General features: G+C 36.1%; 1 protein-coding gene across 1 annotated transcript in view; it reads left to right on the plus strand.

Annotated features, from left to right (window-relative positions):
- The first annotated feature begins 1038 nt into the window (after positions 1 to 1038).
- The window catches only part of TPO (thyroid peroxidase), a 216482-nt gene continuing 199814 nt past the window's right edge, over positions 1039 to 17706 (plus strand). The window contains exons 1-2 of the mRNA XM_007948120.1: positions 1039 to 1132; positions 9773 to 9857. Of these exons, the coding sequence (XP_007946311.1) occupies positions 1039 to 1132; positions 9773 to 9857 (179 nt within the window). The remainder of the gene's footprint in view (positions 1133 to 9772; positions 9858 to 17706) is intronic.

Raw genomic sequence — 17706 nt, forward strand, 5'->3', positions numbered from 1 at the left:
TGACAGTGGGTATCAGAGCATAGAGTCAGTTTATATGGTGGGTAACTAAGTCCCAGGAAAGCAATTGAGGTTCATATTTCAGAAGAGTTACAGCCAGAGATAAAGTCCTGAACTGCATGAGCTTGCCTCACTAGCTGAGAAAAGAAAAAAAGGTCAGACTATAAAACTTGATTTTCCATTTGCTAAGAGAAATTCATCATTGAAACTTGTGGAGTGGCCCATTATTTGAGATGTAAGGCACCTTCTCTGAGCAAAGCTGATTGACTGATAATTTTTATGCTCTTAATTATTTGAACTCAAATGTACATGGCCTGTTAAGTCATGTTAGGTCAGATAATTAATCATGGTTTATTGAAATGGGTTCTCATCAGAATATACTCATTAGTTCTATCACGTTTAATAAGATTAGTGCTTCAACAATAATTGCAGAAAGCTCAAGCTTAAGGGAAAAGAAAAAGATTTGTAAAGAAGTCATGATTAATTTGAATCTTTTGCTTTGTCTTAACAATTAGGTAATTCTGAAATAACTGTACAAGTGGGAAAAGAATTCTCTAAGAATCTTAATAGTCTTACAAGAATTTTATTTAACACTTTTATAGAGGTCAAGTTCCTATTGTTATTCATCTTGTACATAGAAACATTATAGAGAAAATATTTTTATCTTTTATTCTCAATAATTATTTGTAGCACTTTTGCATTATTTGACATCTCTATGAATTGAAATAGGTTTTTACTGAGCTATTTTGGTGACTATAGCTGCCAAATATGAAAAATCCATTTTCAAATAATTTGAATCTAATAGGTATTTCTAACTGTTCCACACTATACCCTGAGAGGGCATAGCAATTTTTCTTGATACAGAAGGCAATTCAGAATCTCCAGTGTTCTAGATTCAAGCTTATGAGAATTAGTTACCTCCACAGAGAGAGTAAGAAGTGAATTGATACACACCTCTAACAAATAAGTTATTGAAAAAAAATCTAATTGAAATTTCCACTGTTTGTTCATATGTTTTTATTTATTTATTCTACTTTTAGAATGAAAGCTCTTGTAGTATTGGGAATTACACTTATTTTGGCCTGCACTGAAGTTTTCTTCCCTTTCATCTTCAGAAGCAAAGACATCTTTTGGGGTAAGTAACAAAAAAAAAATAGTATCTTTTGACCTCATAAAGTAATTTTCACATTTACCAAAACAGAAAACACAATGCTAACTCTTAAGAATCAATAAGATCCCTGTGATGTATGCTTTATTGTGTTTTTCCAATAAAAGAAAAATAATTCTTGAATTTGGAAGGATTAAAATACAATTATTTCTGAAAAAGAACTGAATTTTCTACCATTAAAGAATAGGAAATTTTCATATTTACCTGCTTATATATTTGGAGGGAGCTTTGGTAGCATAGTGCTAACCAGGAGGCTGACGGTTCAAATGCCACTCCTCAGAAGGAAGGTTGGGCAATCTACTTCCGTAGTGATACTGCCTTGTAAACCCAAGGAGGAGGGGTCTCTATGAGTCAGGTCCGACTCGACGGCACATAACATAACATAACATAACATATTTGGGAGACAAAATTTGAAGGGGAGTAATTATTTATACCTTTGCAACAAAATCATTTTTCATCAAATAACTCTAATATATATATATATATATATATATATATATATATATATATATAGTATTCACGGTATTATAATGTCAAATTAGATTAAGAAAGCTACAGTAGTGCAGTGGTGAAAGTAATCAGAGGTCTTATTGTTTTGTTTTGCTTAAACAAAACCCCAAGCACTGAGAACAAATTGTACACAAGTCAAATACAGGCATACCTTAGAGGTATTTCAGGTTCAGATCTAGACTGCTGCAATAAAGCAAATAGGGCAATAAACCAAGTCATGTGAATTTTTTGGTTTCACAGTGCATATGAAAGTTATGTTTATACTAGTGTGGTCTACTAAATGTGCGATAGCATTATGAAAAAAATTTGAAATATTGTAAGAATTACCAAAATGGGACATAGAGACGTGAAGTGAATACATGCTATTGGGAAAATGGCATTGGTAGAATTGCTCAATGCAATGTTGTCACAAAACTTCAATTTGTAAAAACACAATATCTGCACAATGCATTAAAGCAAAGCACAAAAAACAAGATATGCCTATATTAGAGGGACATATGCCTAGAAATTTCAAATTTAATGGATATTCTCCAGCATTCTGGAAAAATTTAAACCTTACTCAACAGGTTCATGTCTCTCAAAAGATCATTACTATCCCATCTGCTCAGACTTCCTGGAGATTTTACTCATGTCAACCACTCTCTTAGAAATTAGAGGCCCTTTTCCTAACTATCTTCCAGGGAATTGTCAAACTTTTCTGAATCCTTGTTGCTTATATTCATATCAAGCTGTGCCGTCTCCTCCTGAAAGTCACATTTTTTCAGGTTTATTGAATACTAGGACTTCATGACCATATTTAAAAGTTGTAATAAAGTACTTCAATGAAGCACAGGTGGTTTAGGAAAACTCCCATTCCACACATGTCTTCAGGAACTAGGTAGTAAAGTAGTTACAAACCTGAGCTATGAAGTCACATAAAGCAGGCTTCAAAACCTATTTCTGCTGTTCACTACCTTGGGCAATTTGGGCATGTTACTTAATCTTTTTAAGTTTCCATTTTCTCATCTCTAAAATGGAGAAAACTGAAAAATTACCCATTAAAGCTATTATTTATGAGCATTAAATAAGATACTCCATTTAAATTATTAAGTGCAGTCTTAATTATCTAGTGCTACTATAACAGAAATACTATAAGTGGATGGCTTAGACAAAATAGAAATTTCTTTTCTCACAGTTTAGGAGGATGGAAGTCCAAAATCAGGGCATTTGCTCTAGTGGAAGGTCACTGTGTGCTTCCTACATCTGTGGGCTTGGCATTCCTTGGAGATGTCCATGTGTCTTAGTATCAATCTTCCCCAAGGTCTAGGAAGTTCTCAGTGTAGGGACCCCAGTTACCCCAGTTCCAATGGATGTGCTCTTCTCCTTGCTCTTCTTTCTTGGTAGTAGTGAGGCCCATTTCCTCTTTGTTCTTTTCTCTCTCCCTTTATCTCTTTTAAGTAAGAAGGTATGTCTCAAGCAAGGATGTGACTTGAGTAAGGGTATTGTTTAAGTAAAAGTGTGACTTGAGTAAGGGCATGAGTCTTACTCTCTTATAAGGTTATGTATGATTCAAGACACACCCTACACTGATCTTGTCTCATTAACATATAGAGATTGGGATTTATAACACATCACAAAATGGAGGATAGTTTACAAAACGGAGAATAACAACACAATGCTGGGAGTCATAACCTAGCCAAGTTGACACTTGTATTGGGGGGTGGGGTGAGGGCAAAATTCAATTCACGAAAAAGTGCGTTGTGCCTGGCCAATACTAGAGAAAATTAAATCAAGGGAGATTCATATTTTAAAGCTTCTCAAATAAAAGTAATTACATGTCTTTCCTCAATAAGTCAACCATTCTGTACATAATTGATGTACAGCAAATGTTTTCTGAATTAATTCATTTGTCCTTTAATTTTGTATTTCTTGAAGTCTTCATTCTAAAAAAATCATAATAAAGCAGTTAGATGTAGCTAGCTATGAGCAAATTGTTATGAATGAAAGTTATTTAATAAAATATAAAAAACTATGCCACATTTTTTTTAATTTTAGAAATCATAATTTTAAAAATCAGGAAATTTAATATTTATTTCTTTGCAAGAGCATTTTTTAAAAATTTTACACACTTCTGAGAGGGTGATTATTTATTTGTTTTGCTTAAAATTTCAGTAAATATTTGGAAAAAGAAGATGCTATTTGATTTTCCCATTTGTTTTCTTTTATACTGCTTATACTCACAGCATGTGCAACACAAGGGCAATTGATTGTTTCTTCCACATTTCCTAGGGAGCTCTGGTAGCATAGTGGCTAAGGCACTTGACTGCTAACCAGAAGGTTGGTGGTTCAAACCTACTAGCCACACTCCTCAGAAGAAAGTTGGGGCAATCTACTTTTATAGTGATACTGCCTCGGAAACCCAAGGAGGGGTCACTATGAGTCGGGTCCAACTCGAAGGCACATAACAACAACAACAGCAGCAACATTTCCCAGAACTAGCCAAAAAAGTGGTCCACAGCACTAGGCCACCAGGGACCCAAGGGGTCTTTGACTGTCAAATGAGCCACAAATAACTATCTGTAGAAGGAATTTGCTCCTAAGTAGTAGTCTTTGCTGTATGGGTAGCTCATATTCAGTCTAATTCAATCACTTATTTTACAAAACAGGATTAATAGGATCATAGAGGTTTAATTTGTTGTTGTTGTTGTTGTTGTGTGCCGTCGAGTCGGCCCGGACTCATAGCGACCCCTCCTTGGGTTTCCGAGGCAGTATCACTACGGAAGTAGGATTGCCCAACCTTCCTTCCGAGGAGTGGCTGCTGGGTTTGAACCGCCAGCCCTCTGGTTAGCAGGTAAGTGTCTTAGCCACTATGCTACCAGAGGTTTCATAGGTGGTAGAAAAGATGGTCAAATTCAAGTGTCTCTTTTCTCAAGTCTTCACATAAAAAACAACACATGAAGCACCCTCATATTTGAAATTGGATTATAAGAAAAATCAAAAACAAACTCACTGCCGTCAAGTCAGATCCAACTCATAGGGACCCCTCCTTGGGTTTCCAAGGCGGTATCACTGCCGAAGTAGATTGCCTAGTCTTCCTTCCCAAGAGTGGCTGGTGGGTTTGAACTGCCAGGCTTCTGGTTAGCAGTCAAATGCCTTAGGCACTACGCCACCAGATTATAAGAAGTGAAGGAAAAAAAAGGTCAGTCCTGGATATTCACAGTAGCAGATACTCAGTTTCACAAATTAGTTTGTAAATTATAGAAATGTTTCAGTATCAAAGAGATAGCAAAGCCCTTGCACTTAGTAAAGCATGAACAATATCTCATTAAATAAAAGTTCCAGCATAGATGCCCAGAGGCTATCAGAGCATAGAAAGAAAGAAACTAGCACCTGCAAAATTCTGTAATTCAAACTAATTTGAAAATAAAAAATGATTTCATTTTTGCCCCTAAAAATATGTATGACCATTGTGGTTCTAGGAAACAAGCAAGAACACTAAATGGAGTCTTTATTATGATAAGCCATATGTATTCATCACCACACAGATTGTGGTGTTTGTGCAAAGTCAAGATTTATGTGCAATTATCTTTACGGAAAATGTTTCAACAAGTTATAGCTGTTAAAAGAAAATAAGATGCAAATTAACAGCTAGAAGCTGAGGTATTGCCTGTAGATTGGGAAATTTTGGGAAGCCAGCCTAATGAGTGAATTTGTTTGAAAAGGAAAAGTTGGCAAACTCCATTCCAGTTCACTGGATTTCAGCAAACACGGATTATTAAAGGAAGGATGAAATTGGAGAGCTCTAAGTAAAAGAAATAAAACCCAAGTGCTCAGAGTTAGTCAAGGATAAAGATCAGAAGCGAGAAGCAATTTATTATTTTAGAGAAGGCAAGTTTCAGTTTTCTTGTCTGCTTGTTTTTTATAATAACTTTGATAATAAGTGCCTTCCCTCTTCTTCCTAAAATCGTATTTTGTTACATAATGGCTTCCTGAATCCCAGCTAAATGTATAGATGAATATGCGTTGAGGAGAAATGTTGCTTTTTGGGGGTTGGGCTCAGTGAGCCATATCAAAGAGCTAACAGTTTTTAGAATGCACATATACTGAGAGTTAGGAGACTAAGCTGGTATCTCCGGATTAATTACTACATAACTGTATGATGTCAGACAAGTCAAGGAGCTTTTTAGAATTGAGTTTTCAGATATTAAAAAAAATTAGGTTCCAATTTTTCAAGTCTATAATGCTACAAGAGGCCCTGGGTGATGCTAATGGTTAATGGGCTCAGCTGCTAACTAAAAGGTTCAAGTCCATAAGTCCATCCAGAGCACCCTCAGAAGAAAGGCCTGGTGATCTACTTCTAAAAAATCATTCATTGAAACCCTGTGGAGCACAGTTCTACTCTGACATACATGAGGCCATCAAGGTCAGAAACAACTAGACAGCAACTGGTGGGGTGATGCTATGATTAGATGCTGCTGTTTTGGACAGCATTCTCCACTCTCACCCTTTCAGATTGCTCTAAACCCCAGCAGAGAGAGATGCGAAATGATGAGATGGATTAAGGAACTTTGAAATACTGACAAATCAGTAATTTCCATTCAGCAAAAAAGTAATTCATTTAAACAATTAATATCTATCCTTTCCAGAAGAGATTTGAGACTATCGTAGATGACAAGTATATTTTTTGGACGAAATATTCCAATTCTTATACAAGATTTGAAGAGAATAATAATATGGATGTCTGTAAATCTATCTTAAATAGTAAAATAGTCTGTAACTATAGAAACTAAGAATCTTAAATAAAATACATTAATTTTGATCAATAACAAGCAATTAATATCTTTTGTAGCTTCTATTTCTGGGAATAGTGGAGATAGATAAACATTTTACTTTATATTTAATTAGTTGGTTCTTAAATAACTGTAAAGTGCCTGCTAACTACCAGTCATTGATCTAATTACTGAAGAAGATAGTGATAAGTAGAAAATATTACCTACCTCTAAAAAATTTACATTAATATGACTTACATACACAGATGACACAAACAAGGAATTTTTTTTTTTTTTTTCTGGCATATAAAGAGAAAGAGGATCAAGAAGAGTTTGTAGAAAAGGAGGTGTTTGAGCTGGAAATTTGAAGTTGAACATTTTATAAGATGAAGGAGAATTTTGGCGTTAATCATGTTCAAGTATGAAAATAGGTTATGGTCAGATTGGAAAGGGCCTAAACTCCACAGGAAGAAGGCTAGATATAATTCTGTAACAATTGGGCAATCTTAAAACCCTTTAATAAAATCACAGACACAGTCAGATCTTTGTTTTAGAAAGGTTACTTGGGTTATAGCACAAACAAAACTTTATTATTATTATTTTTTAAGTTGCCATGGAATCAACTCCAAGTCATGACAACATCATGTGTATCAAAATAGAACTGTGCTCCAGAGTTTTCAATGGTTGTGATCTTTCAAAAGCAGATAACCAGGACTTTCTTCTGAGCACTCTAGGTGTATTCATACTGCCAACCTTCAGTTATTAACAAAACGCTTAACCATTTGTGCCAGGAATACCACCAAAAGAACAGGAAGCATACAGAAGTGAGGCAAGAGGCTCTTTCTACAAAGGAAGTGAGAATGGAAAGGGCAAATAATTTTTCAAATTATATTAACACATGTAAAAGAAAAGAAAAAAAAATTACTGTATCTTGCTTGTAAACTTGATTTACTGGGTGAATATTTGAACCACTAACACAGGGAATAGAAAAGAAGGAGCATGGGCTTAAATTTCAGGATAGAAGTTCAAGGTGAAGAGGGGTATTTGGGAGAGGATAATAGAGAATGAAAAGACTAGAAGTGCCAAAGATGGACCCTGAGCAACAACAACAGGGAAGAAGACATGGGGAGAAGAAAACCCAGTAATTGAGACTGAAATAGAATGGTCAGATACTTAAGGAGTAGAACAAAGAGAGGAGTACCATAAATTAAAAATTAAAAATCTAAATTTCTTTGAGCACTTAGGATTTGTCAGACTCTCCCCAAGAGTTTTACAAACTTTCTTCTTTGATTCTCAAAGCAATCCTATGATGTAACTATGATAACAAGTGAACTAACTCAGAAACTTAAGTGATTTGCCAAGTTATTCAGAAATGAGATTAAAAAGCTCTTCCAATACCAAAGTTCATACGTGTAACCAATCTTCTATATAACGATGCCAGTAATTAACAACTGTAGCATCAAAACAAAATTATTCTTGTTAGGTGCCATTGGTTCTACCTCATAGTGGCCTTATGTACAATGGAAAGACACACTACGCAGTTCAGGGACATCCTCTCAATCAGTACTATGTTTGAGCCCATTACTGTAGCCACTGTGTCATTCCATCACATTGAAGATCTTCCTGTTTCACTGGCCATCCACTTTACCAAGCATGATATCCTTCTCCAGAAACTGGGCCCCCTTGATAATATGACCAAAGAACAAGAGATGAAGTCACACCATCCATGCTTCTATGGAGCTCTCTGGCTCTATCCAAGACAGATTTGTTCGTTCTTCCAGCGGTCAATGGTGTATTCAATATGCTTCACCAACACCACAATACAAGTGCATCAAATCTTCAGTCTTCCTTATTCATTGCCTAGCTTTCACATGCTTTCATATGAGGTGATTGAAAATACCATGGCTTATGCCAGGCACACCTTAGTCTTCAAAGTGCTATCTTTGCTCTTTGATACTTTAAAAAAAGTCTTTTGCAGCATAAGTGCCGAATGCAATATGTCATTTGAGTTTTTGATGGATATTTCCATGGGTGTTGATTGTAGACCCAAGTAAAATCAAAATCCTTAAAAAATCAATTAGTTATGGTAGTTATTGAATTTGGCAAAAAAGGATCATGACTGACTTCAGAAATTAAAATATGAGTTGAATTGTGAGGTCAGATGCATTCGATTTAGTAGGAAATAAAAGGAAAATAACAAATGTAATCTAAAATCATGTTAGTTTGTAAGTCTTTATGGGGGCTTACCTGTCCCTTGAGATCTGGCCAAAATTTTCATAAAACCCCAATACTCTGTTCCTTGGAAGTTCAATCTCTACTGCACAATTTTGCACATCTTCAGGCTGTGTACTTTCTCAATCTTATATGCCTCTTGGTGTCTAATTCTTCCAACATTACCACTTTCCTGTGCCGTATTATTTTAATATTAAATTACATATTTTATTAAGGTTCCATAATCAAGGTTTCATGAGCATTATAACTCTATGGAGTACTGCAGAAAGTGGTTGCCCAAAAAGACTTGTATCCTACATGCATGCACAGACCTCTGACATCTTTAGTACACCCTCTCTCCTCCCTTTCTTGTCTGATTTTCCTCACTAGTTCAGACCATATTGTACAAGGAAGGCTCTGTTTATCTTTCTCTACCAAATCATTGGGTGGTTCACTCTGGACCTCAAGCACTCAATGAGATCTTTACTCCTGTTCTCAATGAGTAAAATATTTCCCTCAGAACCCCAAGTGACAATCCATAAAGGAATTTTTCTTAACTTTGTTATAATACACTTCAAAGAAATTTGGTGGTCCCACAAATAGGCACTCTTTCTCTAGCCAAAATTAAATAGAATAAGTACTTGTAATGGTATTTTTTGTTTAGTGGTGGGGGAAAAGGTTGAATGAGTTTGAGTTTAAAGGCCTTGAGAAGTCTTCAATCAACTTTCTAGCAGGTCTACCATGTGCCAGGTTTATTCTAAACATTCCTTATCACTGGTTTATAGAACTAAAATATTCATTAGAAAGTTTTAAGAATGATTATATATATAGAATAATTATATAAGAATTATTATAACTTATTTGGGCAAGTAATCTAAAGTAATATTGGGTAATAACAATGTTGACAATTTTTCTCATCTCATTCTATAGACTTCATTGTGAAATAGGAATTAATACCCCATTTTATAATTGAAAAATGAAGGCTCAAAGAGGTTAAGTAACCTATTCAGGATCCTATAGATTTAGTTGGCACCAGAAGCCATTTTGCTATCAAAACAAATTTGATGATAAAGTTAAAAATGGCAGAGAACTGTCAAACTATAATTGTGTTTTGATCGTATAAAATTATATTGCATAGGAAAGATGGAAAAATCTCATGTTCTCAACATTTTGGAAGAGAGTAAACTCATGGTGGATAATGCTATCTACAATACAATGAAAAGGTAAGGCCTCAAAATGGGGAAAAAGTGGGAATGAAGGGAAGTTACATTTCCAGACACTATATGTCACATTCTTTTCATATATTGTCTATTTTAGTTTTCACAATTACCTCCAAACTTGATTCTATTATCTCCATTTTATAAATTAGGAACTGAAACTCAATTAGATTAATTCATTTATTCAATATCACATGCTAGCAATTGATAGAACTAATATTTAAATATTATATTCTTTCTTTAGCAAAATGTAGTGCAAAAACACATTGATAAGGTCAATAATTCAATATATTCAGGTTTAAGAGATAATATGTATTGAAATCTTGATATAAAAATGGCCTCTTACTTCAACCATTAGGCTAAATTAAGGACAAAAGGAGAGATCATTTTGGTTAGTGTGATATAATGAATTGTTAATTCTACCTATCATTCTATTTTTTAAAATAATTAAGGAACACCTTAATTTTAAGCATATTACAGATATCTATACTAAGGTTACTATGTGGTCTCTTATATTCTATGTTTGGAAAACAAAACAAACAGAAAACTGAGAAGCAGACATTGTTCTCACAGCTTGTTGTTTTGAAAGAAGTAAATAATGATTAGTTAAGCTTAGGGAACAAATGGTTTGTACTAGACTATTAACATAAAGGCTGATGATTTGACCCCACCCTATGGGGAAGCCTTGGTGAGCTAATTCTATAAAGATTATAATCAAGAAAACTCTGTGGAACTCAGCTCTACTTCGTAACACATGAGTCATGAGTCAAAATCCAGAGCAATGAGTAAAGATGAAAAATATCACAAGGCAACAGCTAATTTATTTCCAATATTTATTGTTCCAGCCAGGAAAAAAAAAAAAAATCTATTGACTGCACACTAATTTTTACTTGTTTTCTAGAATCTTGAATCAGAGAGGAAAGAAATAGAAAAAAACAACTCTCATCAACTCATACAGACATGCTATGAATTATCCAGTAATAAATGCAATGTATATCAAGTGCAAAGTAATTAATTTGTCTGTTACCTTTTTAATAACAGTTGCATATTAGGCAGCCCATTTTAAGATAAATGCCTTGCTTCTAAGAGGAGTTATAGTAGTAAGAATTTACAGGTTATGGAAGTACTTTGGTAATGTTTTATTGGAAAGATTTGCTTTTTGACAGCTATCAAGTAATAATCTATAAAACTAATTAAACTATTTAAGAAATATCATTTATATTATATACTAGACTCTGTGCTAGATGCTGGAGATACAAAGGTGAATTAAAAATATTAACCTTTCTCAAGGAGCTCTCATTTCATCTGTAAAAATAAGCATATAAATAAATAATCCATTTATTCTAGGAATGAGCACACTATAAAACCAAATCAAACCCACTGTCATTGAGTCTATTCCAACTCACAGTTACCCTACAGAACAGAGTAGAACTGTCCCGTAAGGTTTCCAAGGCTGTAAATCTTCACAGAATCTGACTGCTTCATCTTTCTCCTGCAGAGTGGCTGGTGGGTTTGAATGGCCAACCCTTTGGTTAGTAGCTGAATGCTTTAACTACTACACCATCAGAGCTCTTTAATGAGCACACTGTAGATAATGGGAAAATATTCTGGTTGATCAGCTGTAAAATAACTTTCAGTAAAATTTTAAGAATAATAAAATATTTTTTACTCAGAACAGTCAAAGTAGCCAGAGTTTTAGCATTTGTTCCAGTTCCCTGAGAACCAATTCCTAGAAAGCAGCACAAAGAAGTCAAAGTGATGCCTAAGTACACAGTGGGTTGCACTGTATGAAAGAAACCTCAACCTTAGGAATCTGAGTCTTTTATAATGAGGAGTAATCCTGCCTGGCTTTTGCCTTGGAGGGAGATATCTTTATTATATGGATAGTATAATAGTTTGTTCTGGATGAAAATATTTTTCTATATTCCAAAGATGTTCATTATGGAAACATCCTGAAAAAGATAGTACTTTTCTTACAAGGCAAGCAGATACTATCAAGAACTACAAAGAATTGTCTCTTAACAATATCCACCATTCATTTGTATACCATTTTGGCTTCTTATGAATTTTTCCATAATTGTATTTCTCAGTTGACCACTCTAATTAATCTGACTGGAAGAGGCTAGGACCATATGAATTAACATATCTCATACATTTAATTAAAGGTACAAATGGTTAAGCACTTGACTACTAGCCAGAAGGTTGGTGGTTCCAACACATCTAGAAGTACCTATGAAGACAGGCTTGTTGAGGTCTATCCCCAGTGAAGCCAAAGCTTCCAGATAAGTTTGTGCAGAGAGACCAAAAAACAGACTTGAAATCACTCTCAGAGACGTAAAAGTTTATTTGGGGAGAGCTTACAGCATAAGCAGCACTGCATCCAGAGGTGGCTGGCTGGTCAGGTTTCGGGTCTGCACCCCTCCCATTTCTCTCAGGTTTATGTACTGGGTTCATATACTAAAAGGTAAACAACCAAAGGGAAGCTTCACAGGGCAAGAGGTTCAGACACTGAGGTGCCTGGTTCCAAGCGGCCAGAGGCAATAAAATGCCCAGAGGCTGGTGGTCAGGTAGGAGGAGGTATTTCTTCTCAATAAGACACCACTATACATTAGGGGCTGTGGTGGCATAGTATCTAAGGCACTTGACTGCTAACCAGAAAGCTGGTGGTTCAAACCCACCAGCCACTCCTGGGAAGGGAGGTTGGGCAATCTACTTCTGTAGTGATACCACCTCGGAAACCTAAGGAGGGGCAACTATAAGTTTCCTCAGACTCCAGGGCAGTGAGTTTTTGTTTGTTTGTTTTACATGTTAACTAAGGAACATGACCTGCACGGGGAAAAAAGTGAAGGAAAGTAATTATTTAGTGTTTTCTTTGTAAGAAGGAATTTGCTTTCAAAATGGAGACCAGGAGCATGTTGGGGTGTTTGAAGGCCTGTCTCATAGGAGGCTCAGCAATCTGCATCCAAAAGGACACAGCCTTGAAAACGCTATGAAGTTGTTCTACTCTCTGCACACACAGGGTTGCTATGAGTCAGAATCAACTCAGTAGCAACCAACAGCAACAACATCAACAGAACTCCAAGCAGCTGAATGAGACCAATCTCCAAGACTGATCTCAACCTTAGTAACTATGTTAAATACAAGATCCAACTATGTGAACAAATCTCAAAATCCATCAAGGTCTAATTTAGATAGTTTGGTGATCTTCTTAGGTTACTGAACACCCCTGTTTGCTAGGTAGAGCAGAATTTCTTAGGGATTTCACAGATTGTTCCTTGGCCTTCAGGGAGGAAGTAAAGGGCTATTCTACTATCCGTAACAATTCTGACATGAGTTGAAGCTAACTGAAGTCTCCAAGGTAGATATTATTATTCAAATTTTGAAGGAAAAGAAACTAGAATGCACCAAGTTTAAATTACATTTTCAACTTCATGTAGCTGACAAGAAAAAGGAAACAAAGATGAGTGTAAGAAAATTTTCATACTTTATCAACCTCAGAGCAGAGAAAACTCATTTACAAACCCCATCTCCCCTCCAATACCCCATGAAGGCAGCTCAACATTTGCTTTACTCTTTTGTTTTGTGCTGATGGTTAAATTGCTGCATAACGATGCAGGAAAATCATGGAAGCTGGCAATCAACAAGGTTTTAGGGTTTTGTTTGTTTATATGCTTGTTTTTACAAGAAGCTTGGTGGAGGGGGCACAATTACTTGAGTAGGAGTTACATTTAACACAGAGATGCTAAATTTCTTTCCTTACAAGTAATTGTTTTTCAATTAAGGTTAATGAACTAATGAGCTATTAAATTGGTGTTTGCTTTCTAATCATAAAATGAATTATTGAATTTCAATAAAGCATTAATATTTGGAAAAGATCTTAAATGTATGCTCATTTACTATATTTATAAAATATCAAAAGATAAAACCTAATAGTAATGTAAATAAGGTAATTATTTGGATTAGCTTACCCTTGAAAAGGCTCTAAAGTAATTTTTGAATACTAGAAACCATAACTCATGTATTTTGTGATATCTGCTTTCTTCATAAGAGCTTCTAATACAAGAAAATAAATTCAACATGTAGGGCTCACAGTGGACATTAAGAATATCAAAAAGCTTTCATTACATCATTCAGTGGACTTGTATTATAGGCCTATTAACAGGAATTGACTCCTTCAATCAAGGAGTTCAGAGTCTAGTGAAGAAGATGATATTTTCAATCTTTTGCTATGAAGAGGTGAAAAAGAGAGTAGAGAAGGAGAAAGCAGTAGCAAGGGAAGAATGAGGGATAGACACAGAGAAGAAACACTAGGAGGAAGACAAAGGGGGAAAAAGGTCAGTAAAAAAAGGGAAAAAGTAAAAGAAGGGGAAAGAAACATAATCTCATAAATTAATTATGTCATACCACAAACTTGTCATTGTTGTCAGATACTATCAAGGCTGCTCCAACTCACAGCAATCCCAGCAGAACCGAATGAAACACTGCCTGGTCCTGCACCATCCTCACAGTCCTTGCTATGCTTGAGCTTATCGTTGCAGCCACTGTGTCAGGACATCTTGTTGAAGGTCTTCCCCTTTTTCACTGAACTCTACTTTACCAAGCATGATCTCTTTCTCCAAGAGACTGGTTCCCCTGACAAAATGACCAAAGTAGGTGACACCAAATTTGGTCATTCTCGCTTCTAAGGAGCATCCTGGGTGCACTTCTTCCAAGACAGATTTGCTCATTCATGTAGCCAAGCTTAAATTCTAAAAGCACTCTGATTTGTGGAAGTATGGGTTTGTTGGAGCCCTAACTCCATTTTGAGTTTTGACATAAGTTCAGACACCAATTGAGCTCTTTCAAACCAACATTGTGGCTATGCATAGAAAAATTCCACGACAAACCTAAGGACAGGCAGTTTGTGCTTGGGAAGGGGGTGGTTGAAAGTAAATTGCTGTTGTTGTTAGGTACCATCAAGTCACCTCCCACTCATAGTGACCCTGTGTACAGCAGAACAAAACACTGCTCAGTCCTATGCCAGCCTCACGATCCTTGCTGTATGTGAGCCCATCATTGCAGCTGATAGGAGATTATGCTCACACAAAGAACAAAGAAACTTACTGAAAGTGTCCTTTCCTAATTTAAATTAAGTTTGGGGCCCTGATTTTATGACTCAGGTTGCATGGTCATGAGTCATAACTGGACCACCAACTAGTCAAGTAGTCAAGCTCCAGAACCCACCCTTTATATCTTTTTAATCTTCAGTTATATATGTATCCCAATCATGGTCCTTTACCCATTTCTGTAGTTCCACTTGTGATGGCGATGCATCAATATTCCACCAATCATGGTTTTCTGATAATTCCCTTTGTTTTCAATCATGTATAATTAGCCCCGAGGCCACAGGCTGATGGCTTCCCTCATCTTTGTTTTGTCTTTGTCTTAAGGTTTATTAAAAGTGTCTCTATTGAACCTGTTTGAATCTGTGGTCTGTTTTCTCTTATTACATTCTTCTGGTAGTACATGATATTTTCAATATTATTCATCAACACCACAATTCAGACATCAATTCCTCAATCTTCCTTATGCATGTGAGGCAATTGAAAATACCGTGGATTGAGTTAGGTGCACCTTAGTCTTCAAAGTGACATCTTTGCTCACTAACACTTTAAAGAAGTCTTTTGCAGCAGATTTGCCCATTGTAATACAACATTTGCTTTCTTGGATGTTGCTTCCATAGGTGTTGATTGCAGATCCAAGTAAAATGAAATCCTTGACAACTTCAGGGATTTCATTTTTTTCATTTATGATATTGTTACTCATTGGTCCAGTTGTGAGAATTTTCATTTTCTTCACTTTGAGGTATAATCCATACTGAAGTCTATAGTCTTTCATCTTCATCAGTAAGGGCTTCAAGTCATCTTCACTTCAGCATGCTGGAGTTGTGTTATCTGCATATAGCAGGTTGTTAATGAGTCTTCCTCCAATCTTAATTCCCCGTATTTCTTCATAAAAGCTTACTACTATGATAAAGTCATAGAAGGACCCTCTAGGAAAAAAAGGAAGGCACCTGATTATATGTGCTAGTTTTGGGGACAGCTCCCTGAAATCTTGAAGCCAGATAGAGTTAGCTATGTTCATGGGAAGGCATATCAGAGAAGATTCTCTCTTGACCCCAGATACAAAATTAATCTAAAAATTTAAGAGTGTGACATTCTAGAAGCAGGACAGAATGCAGTATTCTCAGACTGATTAAGGAATTAGATCCTGCATTTGGCTAGTGGGAATAAAGACTGGATATAGGGGCAGCAGAAGTGGGTGGGTATCTGCTTATCCATCATAGCTGTGCTAAATGGACAAATGTGTTTGGTAATAAGTATATCTGTGGTGGGTGGATGGGTGTAAGAGTGCATTTGGTCATTCAGGAGACTAACATTCCTGGTCCCCTGCCATAGACAAGGGACTGTGAGATCATTTCAAACAACAGCAAAGGATAATGGAGCTTCAGATGTCCGTCCTCAAACCATGAGAAAACAAATTTCTTTTAATCTCATGTTCATCTCCTTAGAGTGTTCTTCAAAAGTTCACACTTAATTGAGGGAACCAATCTGGTAGCATAGTGCCTAAGGCACTTGACTGCTAACCAGAAGGCTGGCGGTTCAAACCCACTCCTTGGAAGGAAGGTTGGGCAACCTACTTCCATAGTGATATTGCCTTGGAAACCCAAGGAGGGGTTGCTATGAGCCGGGTCCAACTTGACAGCACATAAGAACAACCACAACAATCCCAAATACATCAAATTCCTCTTTCACTGACTCGTTTTTTAAAACCTGATGACTATTTTGATAGTTTTTTTTGTTTGTTTTCCTGACTCTCTCTGGATAAATGTGCACTCAGTTTGTATAAGCAAATTTCACCCCAGAGTATGACTGAAGCAATTTTCTTCCCTCCCTAATTTCAGTATGGAATAGATGCATTTACATTAAAGAGGCAGTGGATCTAGGGAAATTAGAGAACGAAGGAACCAAATGTTCTTATTAGTCTAAACAGCATAGAGTGGTAGACCAGTATTTCAGTCTGCTAAGGCTCACATCCCTCAAGTAATAAATCCATTTCTTTTGAGCTCTCATTGACAATTTACAATGTTTATAATTTACTGTGAATTCCAGAATGTGTTCAACATTGAATTTGTACTTAGAGCTTTGATATCATTTGAGTCTGTTTACTATTAATGTTAAAACGTTTCAGGCATTGCCCTGGTGGCAGATTGAAAGGCTAAGGGAACATTATTATTTCATGAAAATGACATTGTTAAACAGTATTCACTATTATAGAGAGATCCAAAGTATCAATGGCAACATAAATTTGATGTATGGCATGTATCATAGGCTCTTCACATTCAGAATGCTGAGACAGCTAAAGCAAAGCTCTGAAAACTGGAGTTCAAAATCAGATATTTTTGCTGTAAATGGGAGAATGCATCTGATATTTCTTAACACCTTACTTATGTTCTAAGGCTGTGGTCTTAAAATAACTTGCAGCGCCTGCTGGGAAATATAGACTCTGATTGTAAAGTTGACATGCATTTGGAATTACTCATTCCTAAACCTCCCTGGGAAACAGCAGAAGATTAACAGAGCACACCTCAGCTTACCAAGTAGTTTTATACAAACTACTGAGCAAGTGACAGGCTGGGCTCTTAATAATGTGGACCTGCAAGGAAGGTGACAAGCCCATGAAAAAGTAAAGAATCTCTTCATAGGAGCATGGCTAGGCAGCAGGAGTCCAGGACAGAGGAGCTGCTTGGGCATCCCATGACACAGGGTCAAAGTGCAAACCATCAGTCCATCAAGGAAAGTAGGATATCTAGTCT

Source organism: Orycteropus afer, unplaced genomic scaffold (genome assembly GCF_000298275.1).
Source record: "Orycteropus afer afer isolate SDZICR_OR568_19922 unplaced genomic scaffold, OryAfe1.0 scaffold00204, whole genome shotgun sequence".
Taxonomy (NCBI): domain Eukaryota; kingdom Metazoa; phylum Chordata; class Mammalia; order Tubulidentata; family Orycteropodidae; genus Orycteropus; species Orycteropus afer.